Genomic DNA, 26281 nt, shown 5'->3' on the forward strand with positions numbered 1-26281 from the left:
ATGGAACCACGGCCGACTGTCCAAAACTGGATTTGAACGGTTCCACCCCCTCCCCCACCCCGTCCCCAGAACTACAAATGTAGTAACTGTGTAGTAACTAAACACTATCGTGTGTTTCGCAACATGTTCTATGGCACGTCTCTGCTGGGAATTGTAGTTTTAAAAGACGTTTTCATATTTCCCATAATAAGAAATTGCCAGTATTAAACTGTGTACATCCCTGGGGGTTTAGGGGATAGGAAACACTCACATTTAAAACATATAATTAATAAATGGGGGAAAATTGCTTGTGCCCCATAATGGGCAGCATTAATATATATATTAATGCTGCCCATTATATATAATATAATATAAATAATATATATATATATATATTATATAATATATATATATATTAGGGCCGGGACTTTAACGCGTTAATTAAGATTAATTAATTACAGAAAAATTAACGTGTTAAAAAAATTAACGCATTTTAATCGCACTTATTTTTGCAACGTGAAACGTTTCTCACTGGATGAGTTTCAGGGGTACCGATTATACTGGAGCACCAACTAACGTTCATGACTTCAAACAACAACAAACCACAGTGAACAATAGTCAAACGTGAATGAAGAAGCTGATGAGACTGCTTTGGTTGGCCCCGTGGATGGGACATTTTTTTTTAAAAAACGGACGGATGGAAGCATCGATAAGAGCACGGTTGTTTGCAAATTATGAAAAAAGGAATTTGCATATCACCGCAGCACATCAAGCCTCAAGTATCACCTCAATGCAAAACATATAGGAGCTAGCGTGGAAGCTAGCGTGGACTTCAGCCCGACTCGGAGTACAAGGACCCACACCCAATTCGCGTTGATCAAACAGTGGCCTATGCAACAGAGAGATTTTATTTTTCATCAGGATATTGGAAGAATAGGAGGGATTGAGGTCAATCGCTGGCACTTTTTTTATTTTATTTTAAATGGTACACTTTATGTTGAACTATTTATGACGTTGTTGGTGCAACTGGCACTTTATGTTGAACTGTTTATTGTTTTGGCCAAGGTTATTGAGAGAGTTGGACTGAAATTGATTAGATTTTTTTAAATCAACTGTTGGTAAATCAACAAAGTCTGTTATGGCCTCTGAAGCAACAGAGAGATGTTTTCTAATAGTCAGGGTTTCCAATGTTCTGAATGTACTTGAAAGTATTGTGTTTTACTTAAAAAACAAAGTGTTATAGTTTACAGAAGGTTTACCTACCTATAGGCTACCTGAATCTCTGAAATGTACTATATTCCTAAATATGCTATTGCTACACTTTATGGCAAAAATTGCACTTTTCTGTTGGTCTTGGTTAAGTACCACTTTGAAAAAAATAAACAATGTTTTGTTGCTTAAGCTTACGTATTCAGTCATTATTCAATGGTATACTAAAATCCATGTGAAAAAAATAGCTTCTCACTGTTCTCAGGTCAAATATTTATATGTGATTAAAAATGTGATTAATTGCGATTAATTAATTACAAAGCCTGTAATTAATTAGATTAATTTTTTTAATCGAGTCCCGGCCCTAATATATATATAATATAATATAAATAATAAAGCTCTTCTGACCTTAGCTGGCATGTGGGTATATATACCCACATGCCAGCTAAGGTCAGAAGAGCTTTATTTAACAGCTGGTCTTATGTCTGTGACCCCTCCTGTTGTAAATTGATAAGCCTGAAACATGCACTTGTCAAGGTTCAGAGGCACATTTTGCAAATATGGCAGTAGGCATCGATCATCTTAAGATAAGATATACTTTATTGATCCCAAGTTGGAAACATTTGCGTTACATCAGCATCAGGATCAGGTTGTAAACAGTTGTAAATATGCAGTGGTGTTTATTTGTAAATCATTTAGTATAATCACACAAATTCTGTGTTTTATATTTAATAATTCTGTGTTCTTTATTTATTGAATGTTCAATACCTGACAAGGTCGGAGATGAACAACTTGGGTCGCAGGTTCCTCAACACTGCATTACAAGACATCTATCAATATGTGTGTATACCTCCAACATTAAACTGTCATATTCGGCAAATTTCTTATACTATCTACATACATCTTATAAGAGTATAATACATAATATCAGTTAAAATAAGTGCTTAAACATACAGTAGTTAACATTGCAGGAAAGCAATATATTAGTACTTTGTCAGGCTTAATATTTATACCCCCAAAGCTTTTTACTTATTCAAAATAAGACCTTAACCTAAAGTATTCTTTAATGTTTAAATAAAGCCTTATTAGTTTGTCTGTCTGTGTCTCCTATTAATATCTAATAATAAAATAATAAATTTCAATAACGTGCTTTAACCACTAGGTGTCCCTTTCTATCAGCTGTGCACCGTTATGGTGTAAATATACCAATATACCGATTGGATCAAATATAAAAGTCAGCCGAAATAGTATTGATACTGCAAGGAGTTGACCGTCCGTCAACATGTGACCGGTTGGGAGTGAGAACGTGTTGTGTACAGAGTTATTGCAGTGGGCAGGAATGTTTTCCTGTATCGGTTCCTGTGACAGCGGAGCTGCAGCAGTCTGTTGGAGAAGGAGCTCCTGTCTGTCCAGGTAGGGGGGGGGGGGTTATCTTTCTGTCCAGCTGCAGGTGGAGAGGATGGGTGGGGTTACCCATGATGGAATAAGAATAAGGTTTTTTTTGGCTTACTTTCATCGTAGTGGAAAATGTTGTCATATGCAATATGTTGGATAGTTTCACCATTGAAATGCGTTTGATAACACTAGGTGCTCTAGTGCCAAAGTTGTGGCCCTACAAAAATATAAACTATTCATTTGTATGGCATACAGAGCTTCCACATTTTAGGGAATGTTTTTTGATTTAAAATATCATCAATGTCATAAGCAATGGTTACATTAAAACCCTCCTATTGTATTCGTTTCCCCCCCTTACTTTGGTGTTCGCGGTCAAATTTGACCGGTCCTGTTTTAACTGCTATTACATTAACACAAAAACCATGAATCATCACCAAATTTCATTCATTTCATCAACATTGTATGTTGAGTTGGCATCTCAGCTCAAAACATACATTGAAATGATATGAGAGCAGTGCTACAAACTACAATTCCCATTAGATACGCGCCCATCAATCGTTACGAAGTACACAGAGCTGACATATTTGTAGTTCTTCCGGCGTGTGTGCGTGGACTCGTTCGACTTGTCTTGCGTTGACGGCCATATAGGCTCCATTCCCTTTCAGAAATCCGTCAATCGGGCGCAATCCGAAACCAAACCCTGTGTTTAAAAAAATATAAAATACAAATTTGCACTTTTGCCTCCTTAGCAACGGCAGTATCGTTTGGGTGGCGATCTGAGTTCGGGTACCGTATCTGTGACGTGACAAAGGGTCGCCGTGACAACGTGGTGATGAGATGTGGATAACTTTCCAGATAAAGACCATCCTGATACTCGAGTTGTGGTTTTCAATAAGTGAAAAAGAAAATTCAAAGTAATCACTACCATTTTAATATCTCAAGCATTTGTCCCCAAAAGCGTTCAAATGTAGTAGCAAAACCAGTGATCCAGATCAGGATCATTTTAATTAGGCCTATAATTAAATGATATAATAATAATACATTTTATTTTTAGAGCGCTTTTCTGAAACCCAAAGACGCTTTATATGCAAGCCTACCTCCAAAGCGTTATACTTCGGAAGTTAAACAAATTAGATAAGGCAGTGGATGGCAAAGTACCAGATTTCACACATGAATATGCTTAAAATAGGTTATGGTGTTCCTATCACTGACAATGAAATCATGTAGTATTTCAACTGTTATTTCCTAAAAAGTCAAATGCATTTTTGTGGAGGTTTTCATCTTATTTCTAATAGAAACATATTAAATATGACTCAAATGGAGCATATAAACAAGAGAACAAACGTGCAAAAACAAAACTGGTGTTCAAATAACAGATTTTATTTGTATGCATTATCCCGGAGAATTCTTCGGCTGCCAGGAATGAGCCCACTCCTTGCCACTGAAAACAGAATGGAATAATGTTAGTTACAGTTACTGGTTTCGTCTTTCCGAAAAGCATAAACCATGTGTGAAGCAAACATCTTATAACTCAATTTATATAAGTAAATGTTTCATTTACCATTTAGAAAAATTGAACATAGAAATTAAAACAAATGTTCTAACAAACAATAAAAACAAACTAAAATACATACATTAACAACAATGAAGTTAAACAATCATTTGTTCCTACACTACTTCAGCTGCTTCAGAATAACAGCAGTGAAATATATAAGAGGACTGGTGGTAGATTTGGATGTTTTGCATTTGTTAAATATCATGTGTTTGTTCTCCAACATGGGACTACATCAGATGACATGAAGCCAAGTAACTGGAAGATATATACCATACTGGACAGGGCTCCCACTCCACCAACATTTCTGCTTTTCCCTATCAAGAGAAGAAAACAAATCTCTAATTTCGGAAAGACCTAACGCATATTAGCTATTTAGCAAACAATTGTGTTGGAAGTTTGTAAATCATAAAGCACACCCTATGCATTACTTTTATTCCCGTCTAACCTTTATCATTCTTTCTTTTATTACACTCCTGATGGGGAAAGTTTCAAGGCGAGTATGGTAGGAGCAATCTGTGAACATCAAAGCAGGTTCCACATACAGTATTAGTCATATTAGAAAGAAAATAAATACAACTATGAACACTGAAGTAGCAACCAAACTTGCATGATGAAAAGTGACCACACTGTTATCACTGGTCAAAAGTTACTGTATACATCATTGAAATGGAACCAAGCTGCTCTCAGTCCTAACATGGGATGCTTGTTTGAATGGCCATACCACTGCTGAGCCTGAGATGACCAAAGAAAATACTGCACTGCTGCTTCCTTTACTGCCTAGCATTCTCATCACCACCTTATCAACTATGACTGTATGTATTTGAGTCTAATTAGACAATTAAAGCCCTTTGGATTTTTGGATAATGTATCAGTTATAGCTATTAGTCACAATATAGCATTGTTAACTCACTGAAGAAGCATCAATCACTGCGTTTACATGCACTTTGCTAAAGTACATGTCGATAGATTTATTAGAATACCAATCAATTCGACTCATGCAAATGTTTATAATCAGTCAAAATACTTAATACTGTTAATATACCTGACTTTTTCTTTTTGCGTCTAGGACCAAGTACTGTGTCCCTCACGGACCCTGTCCTGACAGCTGTGGGTTGAAGAAGAAATGTTACTATATACATACAGTACACCAAGTTAAGCTTAAACTCAAGTTTCAAAATACATCCCACAAATGCAGCATCACATGATGCAATAGGTTTTAGGTACAGATATTTTTTTGTTATTGCGATTTAATTGAGGTTGATCTATGAAGTCTAGGTGTTTTGTTGTCTTGCCTATATAATTGACTCCATACTTTATGTGTAAGGAATAGTTTGATAAATATTAACATGTTGTGCTGTAACGTTAAATGAATTTAACTTTGATTCAAAAACCTAAGTTTATTCCCCGTATTTTCATTATGGGACAGTGTCGTATCTAAATGCAGTTCTTGAGTATAAAGTTTAAATATGCTGCATGACGTTGTTGCATGAGTTGCTTCGAAGTTTACCCCTATGGTCAGGGATTGCTTCAGGTAGACCACAATATTAATGATATCAACCTCTCGTACAATATATGGACATGAGCCAAATCATTTTGATGTAATCGACCTACTGCCCAACGCTACAATGTAAGACCCTTTCTGTGTGTAAACCAAATCACATAGGAGTTTTATTTTGTGATTTATCAAATGTTAAGTAAGCCTGCTGTTGCTTTGCATTTTTGTGTGAAAAAGGTATAACCATATAATAACCACATGTCTGTTCAGGAATGAAAGACTGTATTTTTCTAAACGTTTAATATTTATTTATATCCGAGTACCTAAGGATATACACATACCCAAGTATCCCATTTTCCTTTCATATTTATGAAGTTGTAGGTGAAATTGTTATTTAGATTAAGCTATTGTTGTTGTTGTTATTATTATTTACCGATTGGAACAATCATTATTCCCAAAAATGCAAGAAGTGCAATTAGGTGTTTTGAGATATTGTAGAAGCATGACTTGCCAACAAGTTACCTCCAATAATTTTTTAGGAAAATATCGGAAAACACTCTTGACTTTTATAAATATAAAAGCTGCAAATCTCAGAGAACAAATGTCACTGTGTGTGCTGTGTGCTCTGCATGTGTGACCATTAAAGAGGGTTTCATCCCTCCGATTCTATCTATCTATTTTATTACCTGGCCCCTCCGTGGTGGTAGCCTGTCTCACATCATCCCGCTGCGGCTGCTCCTCCTGCCCCACCTCTATGATGGTGCACTGCTTCACGGGGGGGTCTACAGCACCTCCACCTGCACGGTGTTTGTCTCTGGCACCTGGCTCTCTGTGGTCCCTGCCTCCTGCCAGTTGTTTTCTGCTTCAGATGGGTCACAGGGTGTGAGGTTCAGCGTGACTGTCTCTTCCTCAGGATCTTCCGCAACCCCCTGGCCAGTGGAGTCCTGTGTCCAACCTGTGCAAGTTAAACAAATGTTGGTCTTGACTTGCTTAAGACGAAGAGGTTAACTCATATATCTAGAAATAAGAAATACAGCGTGCTTAAGGTATGTTTCCAGACAGGGTCAAAAATATACTCGTCATGTCATAGGACTGTGTGCAGACAAAGTTACGGTAATAGCAGAGAAATAGTGGTATTTATCCAGTCAACCATTTATAGTTTGGTTTTTGCGATATTATTCTTCCAATTTTTGTCTACATTCCACATGTGATGTGACATGTCAATTTGTCGGTAGACAACATATAGACGTGTGCATGTATGTTCCCTTACATTATTTACATCCACACATTTTGTTCAGAATTTATGAGACTGACGCAAACGTGTTTTGCATAAGTGCAATCAAATAAGTAGGAAGTCGCTTTGGATAAAAACATAAATGTAATGTAAAGGGACCTCTGGATGCACTGGATAACTGCTTTTGTTTACAACCCGAGAAACATGACCTTAATACAGAACTGCCAAACTGAATATGTGGTCAACTGGGATCGTCTTCATGTATTGTGCTCTTACCATTAACCTCAAAATATTTCTCCCTTTTGGGCGTTGATAAAGGAAACCGTTTAGGAACGGTTTGCTAAAAGGAAATTGCTTAAGGGATGGCTCAAGCCTAAACATACATTTCAGTCATCAAACCTAACTACCTTGACATTAACAACTTTACAACTTTCAATTTGTACACAATGAATGCGCAAGTGGTACCACAATACCCCAAAATGGTTTTTCAAATTCACGTAAACTTGCCTAATTATTTCCTGATAAATAACAGTTAAATGTCCACAAGTCCCCTCTGCAGAGTAAGCCAAGTCTCATTAGGCTACATACTCAGTGTTTAAAAATGTATTTATTGTATGTAGTTTGCTAAAATAAAAACCGTCAAACGTTTTCCGTAACCCTAAATATTTTTGCAATTACTTTCAACTTTTGTAATACTTTGCAGCTAAAAATAGTGACAGTTAACAGGTAGAAAGGATGTGTGTTAGTTGTCTCACAAAAATATAGTTTGCCAAACCCAAATAAATGGCTCGAATGACTGCTTTCTGGCTGTATCAAAGGATAAATACTGGATCAAGTTGTTGTCCCACGAGATTTGGATGGATTGAAAACAGTCGCTGTAAGTTGTTGTTAACTTAACTGACTTTATTAAATGAGTTGATCCAAACTCATTCCATATAACTGTGTTGGTTATAAGGAAATGTTAAGCTCTCCATTGATACAAACATTTTGTGTACACAATACTGTGAAGATATAGTGCAAGCATCTCACCTTCACAAAGGTACTCATAAAAAGTGCCTATCTTGTCAAGGTAATCCTGGGCATAGGCGGTCAGTGTGCAGCGAGGGGTTAGGATTTCACATTTGACGTCCTTCTTCCTGGTCTCCTTGCCAAGAAGCAGCACTGGTTTGAAGGCAATGGCATGGAGTTTCTCAAGCTGTAATGACAAAATAATATATTTACTTTTTAAAGAAATGGAAAGGAAACATCAACAACAACTATATAACTACAACTATAACATTACTGATGACAACATCTAGTTGTATGCCATTCATAAACCTAGATGCTGAGTTAAGCTTTTGCAGAATCATGTATTTACCAGGAAGGGTTACACAGTAGAAGCAGAAAATATTTTATAGACAAACACAAAATACAAATAAATCAGTATCCTGAGTCCCAGTTCAAACCCTGATAATCTTAAAGTTAAAGTACAATAAGATACAAATGTGTGACCACTCAACAATTAACAGTTAACACTTAGAATGACTATTGCATAATTAAAAATGTAACACAATCCAAGCATAGCTTGACACTGTTGAAATTGAAATTGCGTGCTACGATGTAAAACGTTCCCGTATGTTGTGGCTGCAGTCGTAAGAGTAATATAGAGTAGTAACATACAATTATGTAGTCTTATTAAAGGTGGGGTAGGTAAGTTTGAAAAACCGGCTCGAGATACACTTTTTGTTATATTCCATGGAATGCTCTTAACATCCCGATAGCAATGAATATCTGAAGTGCTTTGACAAAAAATCCATAAAAAAATGTCATCTGTGGAACCATAATACTGTAAAAAGCACGACCAATCATCTGAGCCGGCCCGGCTAAAGTAACTGGATGGCCTACCTGCCTGTCAGCCTTCCATCTGTGCACAAACTTATCTCGTGCCCTCATTGGTCATGTGCACGTTCGTGTGTGTTGGAGGAGGGGCTCTATAAGGAAGTGGCAGATTTTCTCCGGTTGTGTATTTTCAAATTCTAGCGATCTCGAGCCGGTTTGTCAAACTTACATACCCTGCCTTTAAGGTCTAAAAGTGTGTACATAAGGAAGAATGGAACACAACATGGAAGTGAAGGAAGTGCGCTGTTTATTTAAATGTGTAGTTAAATTAAAATAGTGTCCCTTGGCTGTGAAAGTTAAGATAAGAGTAGTTTTAAAATTGAAAGAAAAGAGAATATTAAATAATACCTTTGCAATAATATCTATATTTGAAGTTGATATCAAAGTGTATATTGGTTAATAAGATACAAACATCATTAAGAAATAAATATAGATATAATGTATATAAATACAACATTCAACTTGATCCTGGCCCAATATATTGGCAAACAGTCAGGGTCCGTCTTTGTCAGTTCTTTGGTGTCAGCTTGGTGTGTCCGGGCCTTAACATACAGTAAAAAGTGTACATACCAAGACAATGGCTTCATCCTTGATGGAAGCAATGTTGTGGTTCTTCTTCCGCCCTGACACCCAACCCCCTCGCTTCTCATCAAACCTCTTGAGCTTCTTCTCAAGCCGCGGCTTTTTTGGCTGCTCCTTAAGGCAATGTCCACACATATTCTGTGCACAAAATAACATGTTCTGACAGAAGTGACATGTCTTTTTTGTAGACCCACCTGGCATGATTAACACGGGATTACAATCAAACAGACAGACAGACAGACAGACAGACAAACTGACAAACACAGGAAAGTAGAGAAGTACACAGCATAGATAGAAGGGTGAATAAAGAAATAGATGATAGATATATGAGAGCTAGATAGGGAGATAGGTTGAGTTTGGCTCTTAAAAGTGCTGTTGGTTTTATGATGGTTTAGATCAGTGTATGGGTTTGTGTTGTGGGTACAGTAGCTGCAGGAGAGAACAGAAAAAGTGAATTATGTAGTGAAACTAGTTTTTTTAAATGCACATTGTGACGGTTTAACTACTTTAGACAGACTGAGTTAATTTACGTGTTTCCTGTTTCATACGCGTAACAAGCACATGGACGTGGACTATGCCCCTCCCCCCCAAACATATATTAAAATGTCGGCCAGCGTTAGTACTGTCATGTGTAAAACAAAAGCGATTAAGATAACGTATAACTCACACTTTAACACCGACGTATGTAGCCGTAATTAAGACAAATATTTTGCACACACCACTTATGAGCTGATATAAATGTAGCTAAACTAGTTTAAGCTTATGTTGAACGTGAGCTAGCTAGCTAGCCGCACGCAAGAATAATTTCACATTAATGTTGCTTTGCTGATTATGGCGAAAGCATTTCTCAGACTTAGAACAGTTCAGTATGTATGATGAACCATGCGAGTAAAGGCTTAAAGAAAAGCCCCAATTATTAAATCTAAGCAAAACATGTATCAGACTTTAGTGACCCAACTTACTTTGTCAGAGGATGGATCGCAATGCCGGTGGCAGCGTCTTTGGCCAATAGGTGGTGCTCTGAATGATGTAATTTCCTGTACCGATTATACAATAAAATATTAATACATTTCCTATATTTTGACACGATAACTCTTTAATAACCTAAGTAGCCTACGGACAAAAACAAAAAAGTATATATTGCTTTATAAAATGCAGAAGTTTAAACATCTAACATGATAATAATAAATAAAAAATAATGATATCTTAAACCAAAATAAATCAAATGGAAAATGAACCGACAACAACAATTTAACATAAATAAAACAAGGATTAAAACAAGGATAAGTTTGACTCAATGTTGTGTAAAGTACCCGTTATGGTTAAAAAAAATATTTTTTTATTTTTTGAAAATAATACAGCTTCCAGCTTCCCGAGACACGAAGAGGAGACACGAACAATTCTTCCACTTGAAATGCGTTTAAACTGTGTCAGAGAGATGTTTAATCGGTTCATTTTAATTGGGGATTATGGGTAGTGTAGTGTCTTCGGCCATCCTAAACTCGATGATGCTCAAAATGTCCCTCTGTTTCCGGTTATTTTTATTTTGAAATTCAGTTCCTGAAGGACGGCAAAAAAGCCAGAGATTATAGAATTAAACAAATAAATAAAAACAAGGATAATTGTTTGTTATTGTTGACTAAATAACAGTGTGTTATTTTGAAAAGAATAACAAATTAAAAGGAAAAATGAGCCCCATTTATTTTCCTCACAGACAGCAACAAAAGTCCGAAATGATACGATTTTAACTAAAAGCAATAATCGTGGCTTGATATTGAGTAAGGACATGTTTTTATGAACCACGCAGCTTCCGGTCTTCCTATAACACGTAATGCCGTGAGACTACCAACAGAAATACATTGCTTTTAAAATCGTGCCGTGCAACACGAAAAAAAAGGGGAAAGACTACCAATAGAAATACATTGCTTTTAAAATCGTGCTGTGCAACACGAAAAAAAGGGGAAAATCGTGTTGGTGAACACGAATCTATACACAAGTTATTGAGCCGTTTCCGCTCTACATCCTGAACTCCTCCCTTCGATGCAATGCACTTCCGTTTTGGCGGACTGGGTTTGTTTTGCTAGCTAGCTCCGTTGTGCCGACAAAGCACTGATATCGCAGAGACAAAGAGGATATAACAATTACAACATGAAGAAAAGTGGTTCGGGAACTACGTGTGCGGTAGTTGGTTGCAATCACTCGAGAAAGAACCTGAACGAGTGGTTAGATAGAGAGTGCTACGACCACAAACCAGCACCCAGCACCCAGCCATGTTGTTCATTAAATACAGATAAACACAACAAATACTGCATGCATTGTATTTTTTAATATTATATATGAATATTTTCATAGTGATGTAATTGTGTGGGCTGCTTTTATATTTTAATTTGTAATACCTGTTAGGATTAAACATGTGATCTTTCTTGTTGAAGCCATTTCTTTAGTTTCCTCTCAACAATTAATTAATTCAGTGTTATTTATGTACAGTATGAGCTTAATATGAATGATGAACTGTGTTAAAAGAAATTGTAGCACTCTAAGGAACATATGAAATGCAATAATGCAATAACAGTGCAATAATGAAATGAAATTACATCAAACTTTATTTTCACTCAAACAGTACAGGCACATATGATATATTGCACAGCATAAAGAGATCATGTAAATTGTGCATTATGTAAACAACAGACAACTGTTGGCTCCTGTGGGCATGACCTAAATAAGGCAGTTTTTTTTGGTTTTAAAATGCTGAGATATTTACTGCAGAACTGTAACCTTCCCTCAACAAAATCGTCAACAATTTTCGGGAGCATGTGGGCAAAGTAGAATGTGCGCAGCCTTATGATATGCCTTCAGACTGTCCATTGCTTTTCCATCTATTGCCATGGATTGAACGAAGTAGGAGCAAATTTTGCTGTACGTTATGCTGGGCCACGTCGTCATGTTATCCTCCCAGTTTTGCACTGAATTCGGGTGGGGGAGAGTAACGCCATCTCCAGTCAAAGAAGTAGAATCGTGTTCCCAAGCTAGCATCACTGTTAGCATCGAAATCGCTGTGTTTACACCAGTGCCCGTCTGACTGTTTACACCGGTTTACACCGACAGACGCTGTGCAAAAGACTTCCGGCGCTACCCGTGGTTTGTCGCGTAAACTTGTCTATAGATTAACCCCCCCCCCACAGAGCGGAGCAAGGCAACAAAACTTAAAATAAGAAGCAGCATTTTACGGCGCTATGCATGGGGCCGCTTTGAGGGGGTATCCCGACATGTCGTTTCAGTAAATTAAAGGGTGTTTCATGTTGTCGTTGCTGTGGGACTTCTTAATACCTTGGAAAATGCCGTTTAATACTTTTTAATTTTCGCTAAATTGATTTATCAACTTTTAATACTTTTTAAGACCCCGCAGACACCCTGGTTGTGGTGCCGAGAGATGGGAGTCGGAGGCGGGGCATCAAAGGTACAAGCTAAACTTTTATTTAGCATCTGAAAACCATTGTAAACAACTTCATGCCCGGGAAGCGAAGACCGGCGGAAACAGGAAGTCCGGTTCACTAAAATGTCCGTGCAGAACAATACCCCAACCCATAGATCCGTGGGTGAATAATGTCAATCACCACAGTGTACACATTAACAACTACACTATTTTGGCAGTGTAACAATTAAACAAGAACTACACTCTTTTGGCAGTAACAATTAGATAAATAATAAACGGTCAGACTGACACTGAAGACAAACAAACTATTTTCAGCAATCAATCTGTTTAGTTGACTCTGGGTGACATGTGGCGATTTTAAAAAATAGTTTTTTGGCGGTTTAGATGCTGTTGCTCCATCTGGGTCACTGCCGGTGGTTGAGACGGTGGGGTCTTTGGCGACTTCAGGAGATCGGCATTGCTGTTATTCGATGTGGACAATGCTTTCTGTCCTGCACACAGTTTACATGTGACCGTAATATTTCGTGCGTCCTTTATCCCCACAAATTGAAAATAGTGGTTATATCTCCAAGTTGTAAATGCGCTGCTGCTCTCGCTGATACTTGCCTCTGCCATAGTGTCTGTGTGCTGGTGGTGGGCGTTGCCGTGTATGTTTGTGTGTTTGTGTGCAAGTGTTTGTGTGTCTGTGTATTTTCCCCATGAGGCAAGACCAACTCTGTCTCTGATTGGCTTACCCTGAAACGTTACCCCGCGTTAACCAATCATCACTCATCTCTGGTCACTTTCACTTTTCCATGGTACTGTGAGAGGACATCGCTGTATTCGCCTGTAAATTACATCCGCAGCGAGATTCGGTTAAATTGGATCACATAATGTAACGCAGTAACGCACCCATTTAAATCACAGTAACTATAACGGCGTTACTGAATGGGAATAGTTAACTAGTAACGTTATTAGTTACCGCAAAAGGTAGTTGTGTGCGTTAGTTTGTAACACGTTAGTCCAACACTGGTAAACACACAGCTGATCACCTGAGAGCTGCTGTTTCATTCAGACTGTTTAAAAAAAAAACAACGGTCTGATTTTAACAACTCAATGTGTGATTGTTATAGCAGTAATATTAGACACTAATAATACAGTAAACTATTAACACTGTAAATATTATTGTTTGCCCGTGGGATTAGGATTATCGGTAGTGAGAGCCGTGCTGCATTTTCTTCCGGTCGGATGTGATATAAAAATAAAGCGATTATTTTTGTTGTTGTAAACTCACGTGGATTAAACTACATGTATTAGTCCATTCATTTCAATTCGCAAACATATGATACATTAAATGATCGTGAGGATGATGATTGAAAATCTTTTGTTTGAGCCGGGCTGCATTTCCTGATGAAAAAACATAGCGATGGTTTTGTACTTACACCTACGTGAATTAAAGGAATCCTCCGTATAACGCAATATCGGACTCAGAAGAATGAGGGGGGAGTCCCCTACGTCACTACAGCTCCCAGAGGAGGAGCGAACAGCCAGCAAGCGAGTAGCATGAAGCTGCAGCGTCGGAGACGGCAGATACAGACTGGTAGATACAGACCGGTAGATACAGACGCGTAGATACAGCTCCCTAGTTTTTCGTGACACTCCCACATGAACGACAACGCAGAGAGTGTGAGTAATGTGAAGTGCTTTTACATTTTTATTTGTTTAACATTAATAACAATTCCGGTGTCTTCAAATGAAGTGTGATTAGCTAACATTCACTATGATAGTCTTAAGGCAATACAAGCAAACATCTGTTAGCTTAGGATAGCTTCTAACCGGCTGCAAAAACAACTATTTGTTAGCTATAGCTTTCGGCAAAAGCATTAGCAAAAGCATTAGCTTCATTAGCCTTTTGATTTATATAATTTGATTATTTGTTTAATGAAACTAGCGTGATTTTGGCAAGCCCAACTAGGTGTCCTAGTTGTTGATTTAATCACTAATTACAGTAAGAGTGTGAGTAATGTGAATCATGTTGTTTGATTTAAGTTAACAACTATTATGTTGTATTGAATTGGACAGCCATACAAGCAACACGTGCTAAATGTCATCTGTTAGCCCAGCGGTTTTCAAAGTGTGAGGCGCGCCTCCCCTGGGGGGCGCCAGAGAGCTTCAGGGGAGGCGCAGCGTGAGACACAAAAGAACGAGAAAAAGACGAGTAAAGTGACACTTGCCCACTTGTGGCTGTCTGTGGACAGTGAGTTCCCCCACCTCGCCAAAAAGGCTGTAAAAGTGCTCATTCCCTTCCCCTCCACCTACCTGTGTGAGTGCAGGTTTTCCGCATTGACTTTGATCAAAAGCAAGTGCCGGTAGAGGCTGCAGCCAGAGGATGATCTGCGTTTATTCCTGTGTGCATCAAAGACGCAGACTCATTGTTCCCACTAAAGTAGGGGTGAGTGTAATAAGGAGGCAAAGTGTACGTTCAGTGTGTTACCGGGAGCATATAAGGATTTATCCACCATGTTGAAAATGTTAAAAAAAATATGTCTTGAGAACACGGCGTGCGGAAATATACGGGTCGTGCTGCAGCTAGATGTGCCTGTCCTCTGTAAGAAGGTGTCGGCGACTGACATACAAGGAAGAACGGCTGTCCACAGGCTGTTCCAACTTTAACAACTGTATTAACTTCCAGGGTAGTGAATTGAACATGCAATTGTAATTGGGTGTGTGGTATATTTTCATGCACGGACACGCATGTTCCACAACACACAAACTGAACAACACTCAATTTTCCGATCGCTACCAGCGTCCTTGCGATCTTGTTATAATAACAAGTGCACGTTACTGATGCAATATGGTTGAGACCATTCGGGCTTATTCTAGAGGGGTGCAAGGAATAGTCCAAGTAGTGGGGGAGTTTTATAGAATATGTTTAAAAAATAAAAATAAAAAGGTTTAAAAAAGTTATTGTTTAATGTTTTAAGGAGGTGACGCTACTCAGCCAATCAAATCGGTGCAGTCAGCACGATAGATTCAAACACACAAACACAGACACGAGACAAGAGGAGAGAAACAGTCGGAGTAATTTCAAATGGCGGAAGGTAGACAGCGAAAACAGAGCATTTAATTACATTTTCTCTTACTGGACCTCTTTGAAATGCAATTGAATACCCCTGCATTATAGCAACAACAACAATAATAATAATAATAATAATAACAGCAATAATAATTGGGAGGGGGGGCGCGGCTGTTCTTATGTTCTCTGAGGGGAGGCTCACCTACCCACACTTTGAAAACCCCTGTGTTAGCCTATGATGACTCGCTGCAAAACCAACTGTTAGCCATTTTGTTTATTTGTTTAATGAAACCGTGTTATGGTTATAACATATGGTTATGTTATTTGGCAGAGGCTTTTATCCAAAGTAACTCACAAAAAACATAAAATAACCATAATTAACATTAGAATTTCAATCGAAATAGTTACATATTCAAGTTACATTACTTATTACATTTTAACAGGGTAATTAGTCATCTGTAACCTACTACATTTAAAAAAAATTAAACTTCCCAACCCTGATCATTAATTATAGTCAGCTAATTAATTAAACTTCAAAGGATGACAATAGCTTGTCAATATGATCTGTGCGTCCGCTACATTAAATCAGCAGTAGCCTAAGTTCTGTCTTCAGTGTAAATGCTTCTTTAATAGTCATTGTATTACTATTTGAATTCATTGTAAATAATCTTAACTGTGCTGATTGCCTGTTTACTGTTAATCAGACAGTCTCATCATTTTGACATGTTGTGTAATATTGCATGAGGTGTTTTAGTCAGTTATTATGTCGGCCTATTCTGTAGGTTAGAATCTGTCGTGTCAGAATCTAACAATTAGGCCTAATTTATGTCTGTCTGTGAAATTATTTCAAAATGTTCAGTTTGACCAATTAGGCTCTCTCTTTTCAAGATGCATATTACAATCCAAGAGGGGAGATCCTCGCCGGACCTTCAACGGTGCATTACCTGTTGTGAAGACTTTCACTGCCCATTCTGTGCCTCAGATTTGTTCAGTCCAGCCAGACTGGGTAAGGTCCAAACCCATTTAGAGAGCCACCTCAACCGTTCAGCAGTTCTCCATGAAGGTAAAGTTAGCAAACATTCTCTTGTGAAATGCAAATGATTGTCTAAGAGTAAGGTCAGCTAAATTAAGGAAGGTTTTGTTCTTTTCTGTCTGAATTGTAATTGTCTTATGACATTCTACTTCAGGTGTCATCAACTGGAATGTGTTCTCAGAGGGACACAAACAGGAGTACAAGAAGGCGTACCAAATTTCCAGGTGCTTCCAGTGTGACAGCCTGTATAAGGACGTAGGGACAGGCTACCGGGGAAGTGGACGGCGAGGAAGGCTTCAGGGTTTCTTCTCAGAAGAGGGCTTCCCGGGGTACTGCAGCTGGAGCTGTTTTCTGGTGGCTGACGGAACAACAGACCCGCCTCACCCCAGTGAAGAATCCTCAGTGTGCAAATAAATAAAAATGTATTCTGCACTGAATTGCCTCTCGGTCAAACTGCTTGTTTATCTTTTGCAGCCTGGTGCATAAACACATTAACAGTTGTTTTTCAGTAATCTAGCACCTCTTCAAAGACACATTTGATTTAATACAATAAAAAAAAAATAATAATAATAATGAAATGAAACAAAATAATTATGATACTGTAGAATGATCCTGTAGAAACGTAAGCAGTATCAAATTGATAAAGTGAATATTATTGTATTACCAATTATATATGAACAAATGATCTACCTAATTACACATCGGAAAAGGCGTGGGAAGAGGTTTACACGTATTTAACCCCACCCCTTCTCCCAAAAAATAAATTAACAGTTTTGTTTTCTTTTAACAAATATACATCTAAATGTAAAGGTGATATCATTATTACTACAATATATATATATATATATTTATGTGTTGTATGTCAAATTTGATAAGAAAAATATAAAAGACTATCTTTTTAAATACAAAATACATGAGACTCAATACTCGCTTGTTGTACTTTTGCGGGCATCCAATTCGCTAGGGGGCGATGTTGCAAAACAACTAGAAGTCTGTATCTACTTGTCTGTATCTAATAGTCTGTATCTGCCGCCTCCGACGCTGCAGCTTCATACAATAGAGAGGCGAAGTCCCGCCCATCTACTTCCGACCAATGGGACCCCGGAAGCGGAAAATTATACATTGACGTCAATGGAGAGAGAAAAGTCATCTTTCGATCCCGTTTGAATTGTGCCGCGAATGACACATATGTTTGTCAAATTAAAAGAACATTTTGCAAGTCAAAAAAATAAAAATGTGTCGTAAAACTGTGAAGTTACAATTTTTTTTGGTCTGAAACCGCTCAGTGAACTACAGGTCTCTGGTCTCGCACAATACGCGTCACCATCACAAAGATGACTGTCACGTTAGTAAATTTCACCTGTTTCTTTCAGAATGAGGCGAAAAAGTATAAAACGAGGTGAAAATCACTACAAGTCTGGGCATGTTGAGAGCTGTACATACACGAAAGGGGAGTTAGTCGGTTCTGTAAGAGCCAGCATGCGGGACCGGCTTTACAAGGTTTCAGTGAGTAATATGAGTGCAATGTTTAAGGTTAATGTCAGCTCGCTAACATTAGCTAACAAGGTACACTAACGTGTTTTGTTTTCGCAACTAGTTTTCTCCTTAAGAACTTCGTGGTGTCTATGTATGCTGTGGATAACATTAGTGTTCACAAGAAGAAGATACACTCCCGTGTTTTGTTTTAGTTGCTCTTCAGATTGAAGCGGCCAGTTTTATATCGACTATATGTGTGATCTCCTTTTTACATCTCGTTGTGTCATTTGAGTTTATTTGCTGTGTGTAGATTCAAGGATTTTGGTTATCTTGTCCAGGGATGCAAACTTGTCACCTTTCGGCGAAATTCTCCGTTTTGAATCCAAAATAGGTCGTTTGTGTGATTCATGTAGATCTGCAATAAAAATATTTTGGGGTCTGGGACCCGGATTAATGTGCGGCAAGGTTTTTTTATATATTATAATGAAGCGCGAGCTGTGTGCTCGAGTCTTCCTGCCTGTCGGCTCTGCTCATGATGAATAATAAGCCTCTGCTGCTCGGCGATGATGGTCTAGCTTCAGCAGCTACATTACCTACGGTGCGTTCGTTAATATTAACTGTGCGTCCGGAGTCACTGTGGCACAGACTGGACCGCTGGTGAACAGTTGTTAGAACGGGCCGTTCAGGTGTTCAGAGTAGAGCTCCCTGTCGGAGCGGCAGAGCGTGATGTGCACTGAAATTTTTTTTTTTCCTGTCGCAATATTATCGTTGAGCTAGCTAGCTAGCATACATTGTCAGTATCTGCTAACGTTAGCTTTAGCCTTCGTTTTCTAATCGTTTTTTTCATAGGCTATAAACAGAGGTGGTATAAGTATATATCTTGTAATTGATTAAAAGTAGAAGTACTCAGTTCTTGTACTTGAGTAAAAGTAGAAGTAGCCTACTCAGATCGTGTAGGCTACTTGAGTAAAAGTAGAAGTACTCAGATCTTGTACTTGAGTAAAAGTAGAAGTACCAGAGTGTAGGAATACTCTGTTACAGTAAAAGTCCTGCATTCCAAATGTTCCTCAAGTAAAAGTAGAAAAGTATTATTATCAAAATATAGTGAAAGTAGCGACAGTAAAAGTAGTCAGTTTGCAGATTGGTCCATTTCAGAATAATATGATATGTTTTATAATGATTGATCATTAAAGTGTTATCAAAGCTGGTAAAGGTGAAGCTAGTTTGAATGACTTTATATACTGCAGGGTAGCTTGTGGATTTACTCCAAGTGGAACTAAAGTCTGATTTAACACTTGATTGTATTTCACATCATTCATCCACATCTGTAAAGTAACTAAAGGGATTAAATACATGTAGTGGAGTAAAAGTACACCTTTTACCTCCGAACTGTAGTGGAGTAGAAGTACAAAGTAGCAAAACATTGAAATACTTAAGTAAAGTACAAGTATCTCAAAATTGTGCCCAAGTATAGTACTTGTTGAGTTTATGAACTTACTTACTTTACACCAGTGGCTATAAAGATAGAAAGACTTAAGCCTTGCACAGAGGCATGAAAATACATTTTCAAAATGCTCAACATTGCTGCCAAAATTATAAACTGGCTGCTACACAATTAAAATAAATGCTTTTTATATATTTCTATTAGATGTGACTCTTTGGCGTTTCTGTTATTATTAACACTGCTGCTTTAGTTGTTCTGACTGCTGAAATCCTCTGTTATTCCTCATTTTAAAGCCGATATTCTGTGGGGTCAGGGGGCTCGGATCCTTGTCACCTTTTTCATACCTGATGAGTTTGCATCCCTGTTGTCAATTTGTTTGGTTATCTAGGCACAGCTGTGTGTGACTCCCTCTGGTACACTGGTATGTGTTTTCCTAATGTAGAGAGCATTGATTAATTAATAAAGTACACACTGACTCTGGATCCTGACCAAATCCTTTTTTGTTGATCAAATGTTTTTCAAAAATGTATTGTATATTATATAACAGCTGCACATCACAGACCGGAGTCTCTGCTACTGTGGACCACGAAGGAGGCGATCATCATCCCCATCCCCAAAGACCCTGCATGGCATGGAAATCTCCTCCTCCTGGAACAATTCTACACCCAGCATATGCTCCCTGTGTTGGACAGTAGAGAGGAGGACATTTAAATAAACATACTCTTAACACCCTCGGATTCTGCGTTGTGTTTCGTATGTGTGATGGGGTGTTATGCAGAGGGGAGGAAAACAGGACACAGCAGATTGGGATTTTGGTGGAGATGCTGAGCAGTTATTTAATTGTTGCGTGTAATTATTATTATACTGCGTGCTTCTTAGTTATTCCATCTTTTACTGTAACATGGATCTGTATGTAACTCTATATTTACTTGTTATCTACCACACTTCCTTCTACATCATACACCATCATTATACATGGTGTATATAGGATATATATATATATGTATTTGTATGCATATCTGTAAATTGTATAATTTTATTTTTCGTATTTGGGATTTCTCTTTTGTCCACTCAAATACACTTGGCCCTTTCTCTTTTCCATGTGGAAAATGGCAGCTGCATATTCTGCTTTTCTCATCTGGCTCCCTGTCTGCTCGTCTACAATGAGACAATTATACAATTAATTACTAATAATCATTTAAACCTGTTATTACCAATATTTCACAAATTCTTCATGTAAATTTAAGAGCACAGCTGTATGTTGAGTGTCAGCTTTGCTTGGTTCGTCTTACTGGGGGGCAGCTACATGGATGTCGGTGCAGTCCACAATAATTTTGCAGTTGAAGGCAGAATGAATTTATTATTGACTCCGAATGAAGCACAACTTCATGTCATACAATACATTGACTTTATTTGTAATTGTGTAAAAAAATATATGAGCATTGATTAGCAAGCAGGACCTGCAGGAACAGAGAATGGTGATGGATGGAGCTGGGAAGAGAGAAGAATAAAGAAAACAGATCAACTTTATTATCGGATATTAAAAATTCAATTTCAAAACAAGTTGCCGCTCCTACAGTTTTCTAGTATGTAAAGATGATTTCACATGACCAATGCAAAATATCACACTCAATACATGTGTGTCTCTGGGGGATGCATTGTGCCTTTGATGTATATAAATAATATACCATAACCAAATACTATTACGTACAGTGGAAATCAGGTTGCCAGAGCAGGTCAGTCCAGTGTGCATGTTCCTCAGGGTCTCAGCAGTTACAGGTGAGGAAAGAAAATAAAAGAGAAAAAGGTCAGTAACAACACTTTAAAGTAACAACACTGAATAATTATCTATTTTAATAATTTTCTCTCAGTAATCACTCAACTACTGTCTTTCCAACAAACAGATTGACTCACTCTCACTATCATCACAATGAAACACGTCCAGAAGAATGTCATGCAAAGCTGCCTGCCTTCCTTCCTTCGACTCTCCCTGAACTGCCTGATCTTTTAATGTTCAATGTTAACCATTTGTGCAGATAGCATTAAGTAGAAAATATGATAATGTGGCGTTAGCCTACCTCCCGCCCCCTTAGCACCTGGTGGAGGGGGCGATAGGCTACTCTTCAAATGTTTGACAAAATACTTACCATCATGACTACTCTTACTGTTTAACATTTTGGTTTACTTCATGTTAAGGCTAATACAAATGACAAGGCTAAGTAATGTAATGTAATGCTAACTAACATGCTCGCTACTAGCTAGGTAGCTAACTTGACTATGTTCCATGCAAAACAGGTATATTACCTGATATGTTTGGTCCAACGACTCCTGGTCCTTTCATAAGACGGGAAGCGATAGAACGAGCAAGTGATATGATCTCTTTTGTGATTACAACCTGGTACAAAGCACACAGGCATCTTGTGAAAGTGAATTTATTGGAGCAATCTCTTATATTTATTGGAGGGAATAAATCAGTCTTCTTTTTCCTCTTTGCTTTGCGAGTCGCAACCAGTCTTGGAGCATTATCGCCTATGACATCACTTACGCGACCCAGAATGCATTTGGGATTTGTAGTCTTTCTAGTTGCGTATTATTCATAGTCTTATATTTCAACAGTTTTACGACAAACTGTGACTTTTTTTACATGGAAATGATTGTTTAAGATTGACAAACATCATATGTGTCATTCGTGGCACGATTGAAACGGGATCAAAAGATAACTTTTCTCTCTCCATTGACTTCAATGTATAATTTTCCACTTCCGGGGTCCCATGGAGGCTCCCGGAAGGGGAGGGACTTCGCCTCTCTATTGCAGCAAGCGGGAAGTACAAAGACTTGTGTGCTCTCTTCTTCACGGACGCCATTGCGAGAGGGAGCTGCAGCTTTTCTCTCCTCACCTGAACAATATTCTGCTTGTAACACTACCGCGCCTTTTTTAATTAAAGTATCCCATTTGAATCTTCTCAGAGACTCCATTTAGTCTCATTTTTAAAGCTTCTCTCCTGGACGCGAGAATAACGAACATAGTTAATACATCCATGGGTAGAAACATGTTTTTTTCTGCTGTAAAGTTGGGCATTTTAACATGGGGGTCTATGACAATTGCTCCTTTTTGGAGTCAGTCCCTATCGGCCAATATATGAACTGCAGTGTGTGTGTTGTTGTAATGAGTCATCCTCTTTTGTCAGATGAACACCGACTTTTACCGTGTTTAATTAAAAATCGTGGTAAGGCTATAAGGTAAGAGCTAACTTTAAAGCTAATAAAGTTAGCCCGTCATGTAGGCATATGGCGTGGAATTAATTCCGGTTAATAAATGTATTTGAAGAAAACTTGTGTAAAAGCAAAAGCAGCATGTTCGTTAACGGTTGACACATTTAGCAACTGCTGCATTCCCTGTTAGCACACATTAGCCACTGCTGCACGTTCCTCTACCGCCATTTTAGGCGTTGCTGTTGTTCTCACTTTAGCCTGGTTGCCCCCGCGGGACGCAACGTCTTGCAAAAAACAGCGTTTTAGGGCTACTTCACATTTAAACATTCTAAACCTATTAATGATGCACCCACTTCACGGGAAGAAACTCAGCTAACAGACGATATTAACCATTTTTACTTGCTCATCATCATCAATGAGCTATTTTTAGAATGTGCACGCTACGTTCGTTTTAAGCAGGCTGTGTGCTCCGCCTTTCCTCTGCTCTGGTCTCTGACTGTGAGTGTGTGTATTCGTGTGTGTGTGTCGGGAGGGGAGCCCCGCCCTTCAGAAACAGAGCTAGAACGTGCAAAGTAATGCAGTGGACACTGAAACATGCACATAAATTGGATAAATAACATAAGCCTTTAGTTTATTTAATAAAAGAGCACATGTTCAATGCGAAAAGTGACCATAGATAGATTACTTCCCTTGCAATTTGGCATATATAACAAATTAATTTAAAAAAGACGTTCTCTCCTTAGCTCTGTTTCTGAAGGACGGGGATCCCCTGCCGACACACACATGAGAGCACACACTGTCAACCCAAGACAATGGTAGGGGAAACACTGCGTTATAATTCGGAAAAATACTATGATATTAAATTTGTTCACACCGCACAGACCTACCGTGTCCTAAAACACTAAAAACTGATATTTTACATGCAATAGTTTAACACAAGCTGCCTTATAAATGAATTAATTTAATTACAATTCAAAAACGTCCCATTTAACTACATACTGATATATATGGGCGGATTGTATATTTTTCAAACATTGTAAAATAACACGAAAAAAAACACCTAAAAAACATTTCCAATAAATGCTGAGTAAATTATTTCTAACATAGTTGCAGGCCTTATTTGCATTATTAGTTTGGTAAAGTTTTATTCTATATTTCGTCATGGTCTGGAAATGCATGAAATTTGATTTCAGAATTTGTGTAGAAACCCTGTATAGTTTGAATGCAGTTTAACTTATTGGGTTTTTCTATTTTTTGTGTGTAGGTATTGATCTTCAGAGACAGAAAACATGCATTGGCAATACTGCCTATTTTCTTCTGAAAAGAGGGCTCAGCTATTGAAGCATTATCGCTTAAAACATGGAAGCTATGCCAGAACCACTCCAATTCCATGCCTCTACAAAGATTGTCTGTGTTCATTCAAGTCATTTAATGCCTTAAAAGTCCATTTAACAAGATATCACTCCCATGATATGCAGATGAGCGAAGCTGGTGATCTCCCTGTTATATACCATTGTCCTCTTTGAGATTTTGAAGAACCCTGTACAGAAGTCATTTTCTTCACCCATTTGCGCCAACATCTTAAAAACAGGAAATGGTGAAATGTCCATTTGAAAACTGCACTTTTGAGAGCAATGTGTACTCAACATTTAATGCTCATAAATGCAAGGAACATAGTCATCCAAGACAGAATAAGTTGAAGCCTGACATTGCTGTGACCAGTGCAGCTTACAATTCAGATCTGAATCTGTCTCAAGATGCACCACAAGATGAGGCTCTTTACAATGATCCTATCGTTTTTTTTCGAGAGCAAAATGAGGAAGAAGCTCAAATCGAAAATCTGGATGATTTACAGCATCAACTGGAACACAATTTAGCCTCGGTATTTCTAAAACTGCAGGCAATCTTGCATATATCTGACATTGCAGTACAGGAGGTAATCCAACATCTGACTCAGATTGTTTTTTTATCAGAGCCTCTTTTGCATAATGCCATTAAAAACATTCTTGATGAACATGGTGTCACTGACAGTGATTCTGTTTTGAGGGCGATTACAAATGCTGTCAAAGAGAATAACCAGGTCCTGAAAATGACTGATGCTGGCAGGTCACTCTCCACAGCTGGTAAAAGAGCATCATATTTTGAAAAGGATTTCCCTCTAGTGATGCCAGTTGAATACAAGCTTGGACAAGAATCAAAATCACTAACTTATGTGCCAATCATGGAAATGTTACAAAAACTGTTAAACAGAGCTGATGTTTTAGAAAAACTTCTCAGTCAAGCTGAATCTGTTGATGGATAAAACACTTATAGAGATGGCACACACTATCGTGATAGGGCTTTCTTTAAAACTGAGACCCTCCGGATTGTCCTTGGGCTTTAAATTGATGAGTTTGAGATAGCCAATCCTCTGGGCACTTCAAGAAAGAAACACAAATTGTCTGGTGTGTATTGGGTTCTTGCCAATCTTCCGGCAAAGCACCGATCTTCTCTTCACTCTATTCAGCTAGCAATGTTATGCAGAGCAAGTGCAGTTAAACAGTATGGCTATGCTGATGTCCTTCACCCACTTCTAAAAGACCGGGTTACACGTGAAAAACGCGGTGTCTATGTTGAACAGTTAGGCGAGTGTGTGAAAGGAACTGTACTCTATGTGTCAGCTGATAACCTAGGGCAGGGATCACCAACTACATTTGTCCAAGGGCCAAAATGTATCCAATAGACACTATCGCGGGCCAGTGATTTTTATATAGCCCAGAAGGGGGGGGGGGGGGGGGGGGGGAGGATGTGCTAGTGGAGCACGCTCAGCAGCAGGCCATTCACTTTGATTTGATCCCGTTATGAAATGTCATCATTTCGACAATAAATACTACATAAACGTTATCTTTCACATTTTATCTAACCATCTCCGTTTCTAACTTTCAATACATTTGAAAAGAGATCTCTCTCTCTCACCTGCGTGCGGGGGCGGGGCTTCACAGACACGCTGCATCTCTCTCTCGCCCACAGACATGCTGCAGCGCTGTGCAGTGTACACACAGTTCTGCCGGTAATGAATACTGCATTTTGTGAGGAAACTTTTCCACCAATAATTCCAATAAGTATTCCAAAATGTATTCACTTCAGGTTTACGAAAGTAACTGTAATCAGATTACTCGTTTTTCAAATGTAACGCCAGCTGAATAGTTAGCCTACTTGATTTTTGTATTCTGATTACGTAACGCCGTTACATGTATTCCATTACAACCCAACCCTGCTTCTAGGCTACTGTCCCGCAGCCCCTGCCTCTCTGTTGGACTC

At 38.3% G+C, this 26281-nt stretch overlaps 1 protein-coding gene across 6 annotated transcripts; it reads right to left on the minus strand.

Annotated features, from left to right (window-relative positions):
- Positions 1 to 3942: 3942 nt before the first annotated feature.
- On the minus strand, positions 3943 to 26281 carry LOC307014088 (uncharacterized protein). 6 transcript variants are annotated; one of them, XM_079641799.1, is made up of 9 exons: positions 25937 to 26279; positions 10290 to 10364; positions 9316 to 9756; positions 7897 to 8062; positions 6320 to 6588; positions 5181 to 5243; positions 4584 to 4651; positions 4409 to 4452; positions 3943 to 4024 (listed from the first exon to the last, which is right to left on the minus strand). In XM_079641799.1, the coding sequence occupies exons 3-5, from the start codon at positions 9526 to 9528 to the stop codon at positions 6416 to 6418; spliced, it is 552 nt and encodes a 183-aa protein (XP_079497925.1). In that variant the 5' UTR covers positions 9529 to 9756; positions 10290 to 10364; positions 25937 to 26279; the 3' UTR covers positions 3943 to 4024; positions 4409 to 4452; positions 4584 to 4651; positions 5181 to 5243; positions 6320 to 6415. The 6 variants fall into 6 exon arrangements, 5 of the variants coding, with proteins under 5 accessions (XP_079497925.1, XP_079497924.1, XP_079497927.1 ...); XR_013801147.1 differs by lacking the exon at positions 9316 to 9756 and having other exon boundaries at positions 25937 to 26281; XM_079641798.1 differs by having other exon boundaries at positions 9316 to 10364.

Source organism: Notothenia rossii, assembly GCF_949606895.1.
Source record: "Notothenia rossii genome assembly, chromosome: 8".
Classification (NCBI taxonomy): Eukaryota; Metazoa; Chordata; class Actinopteri; order Perciformes; family Nototheniidae; genus Notothenia; species Notothenia rossii.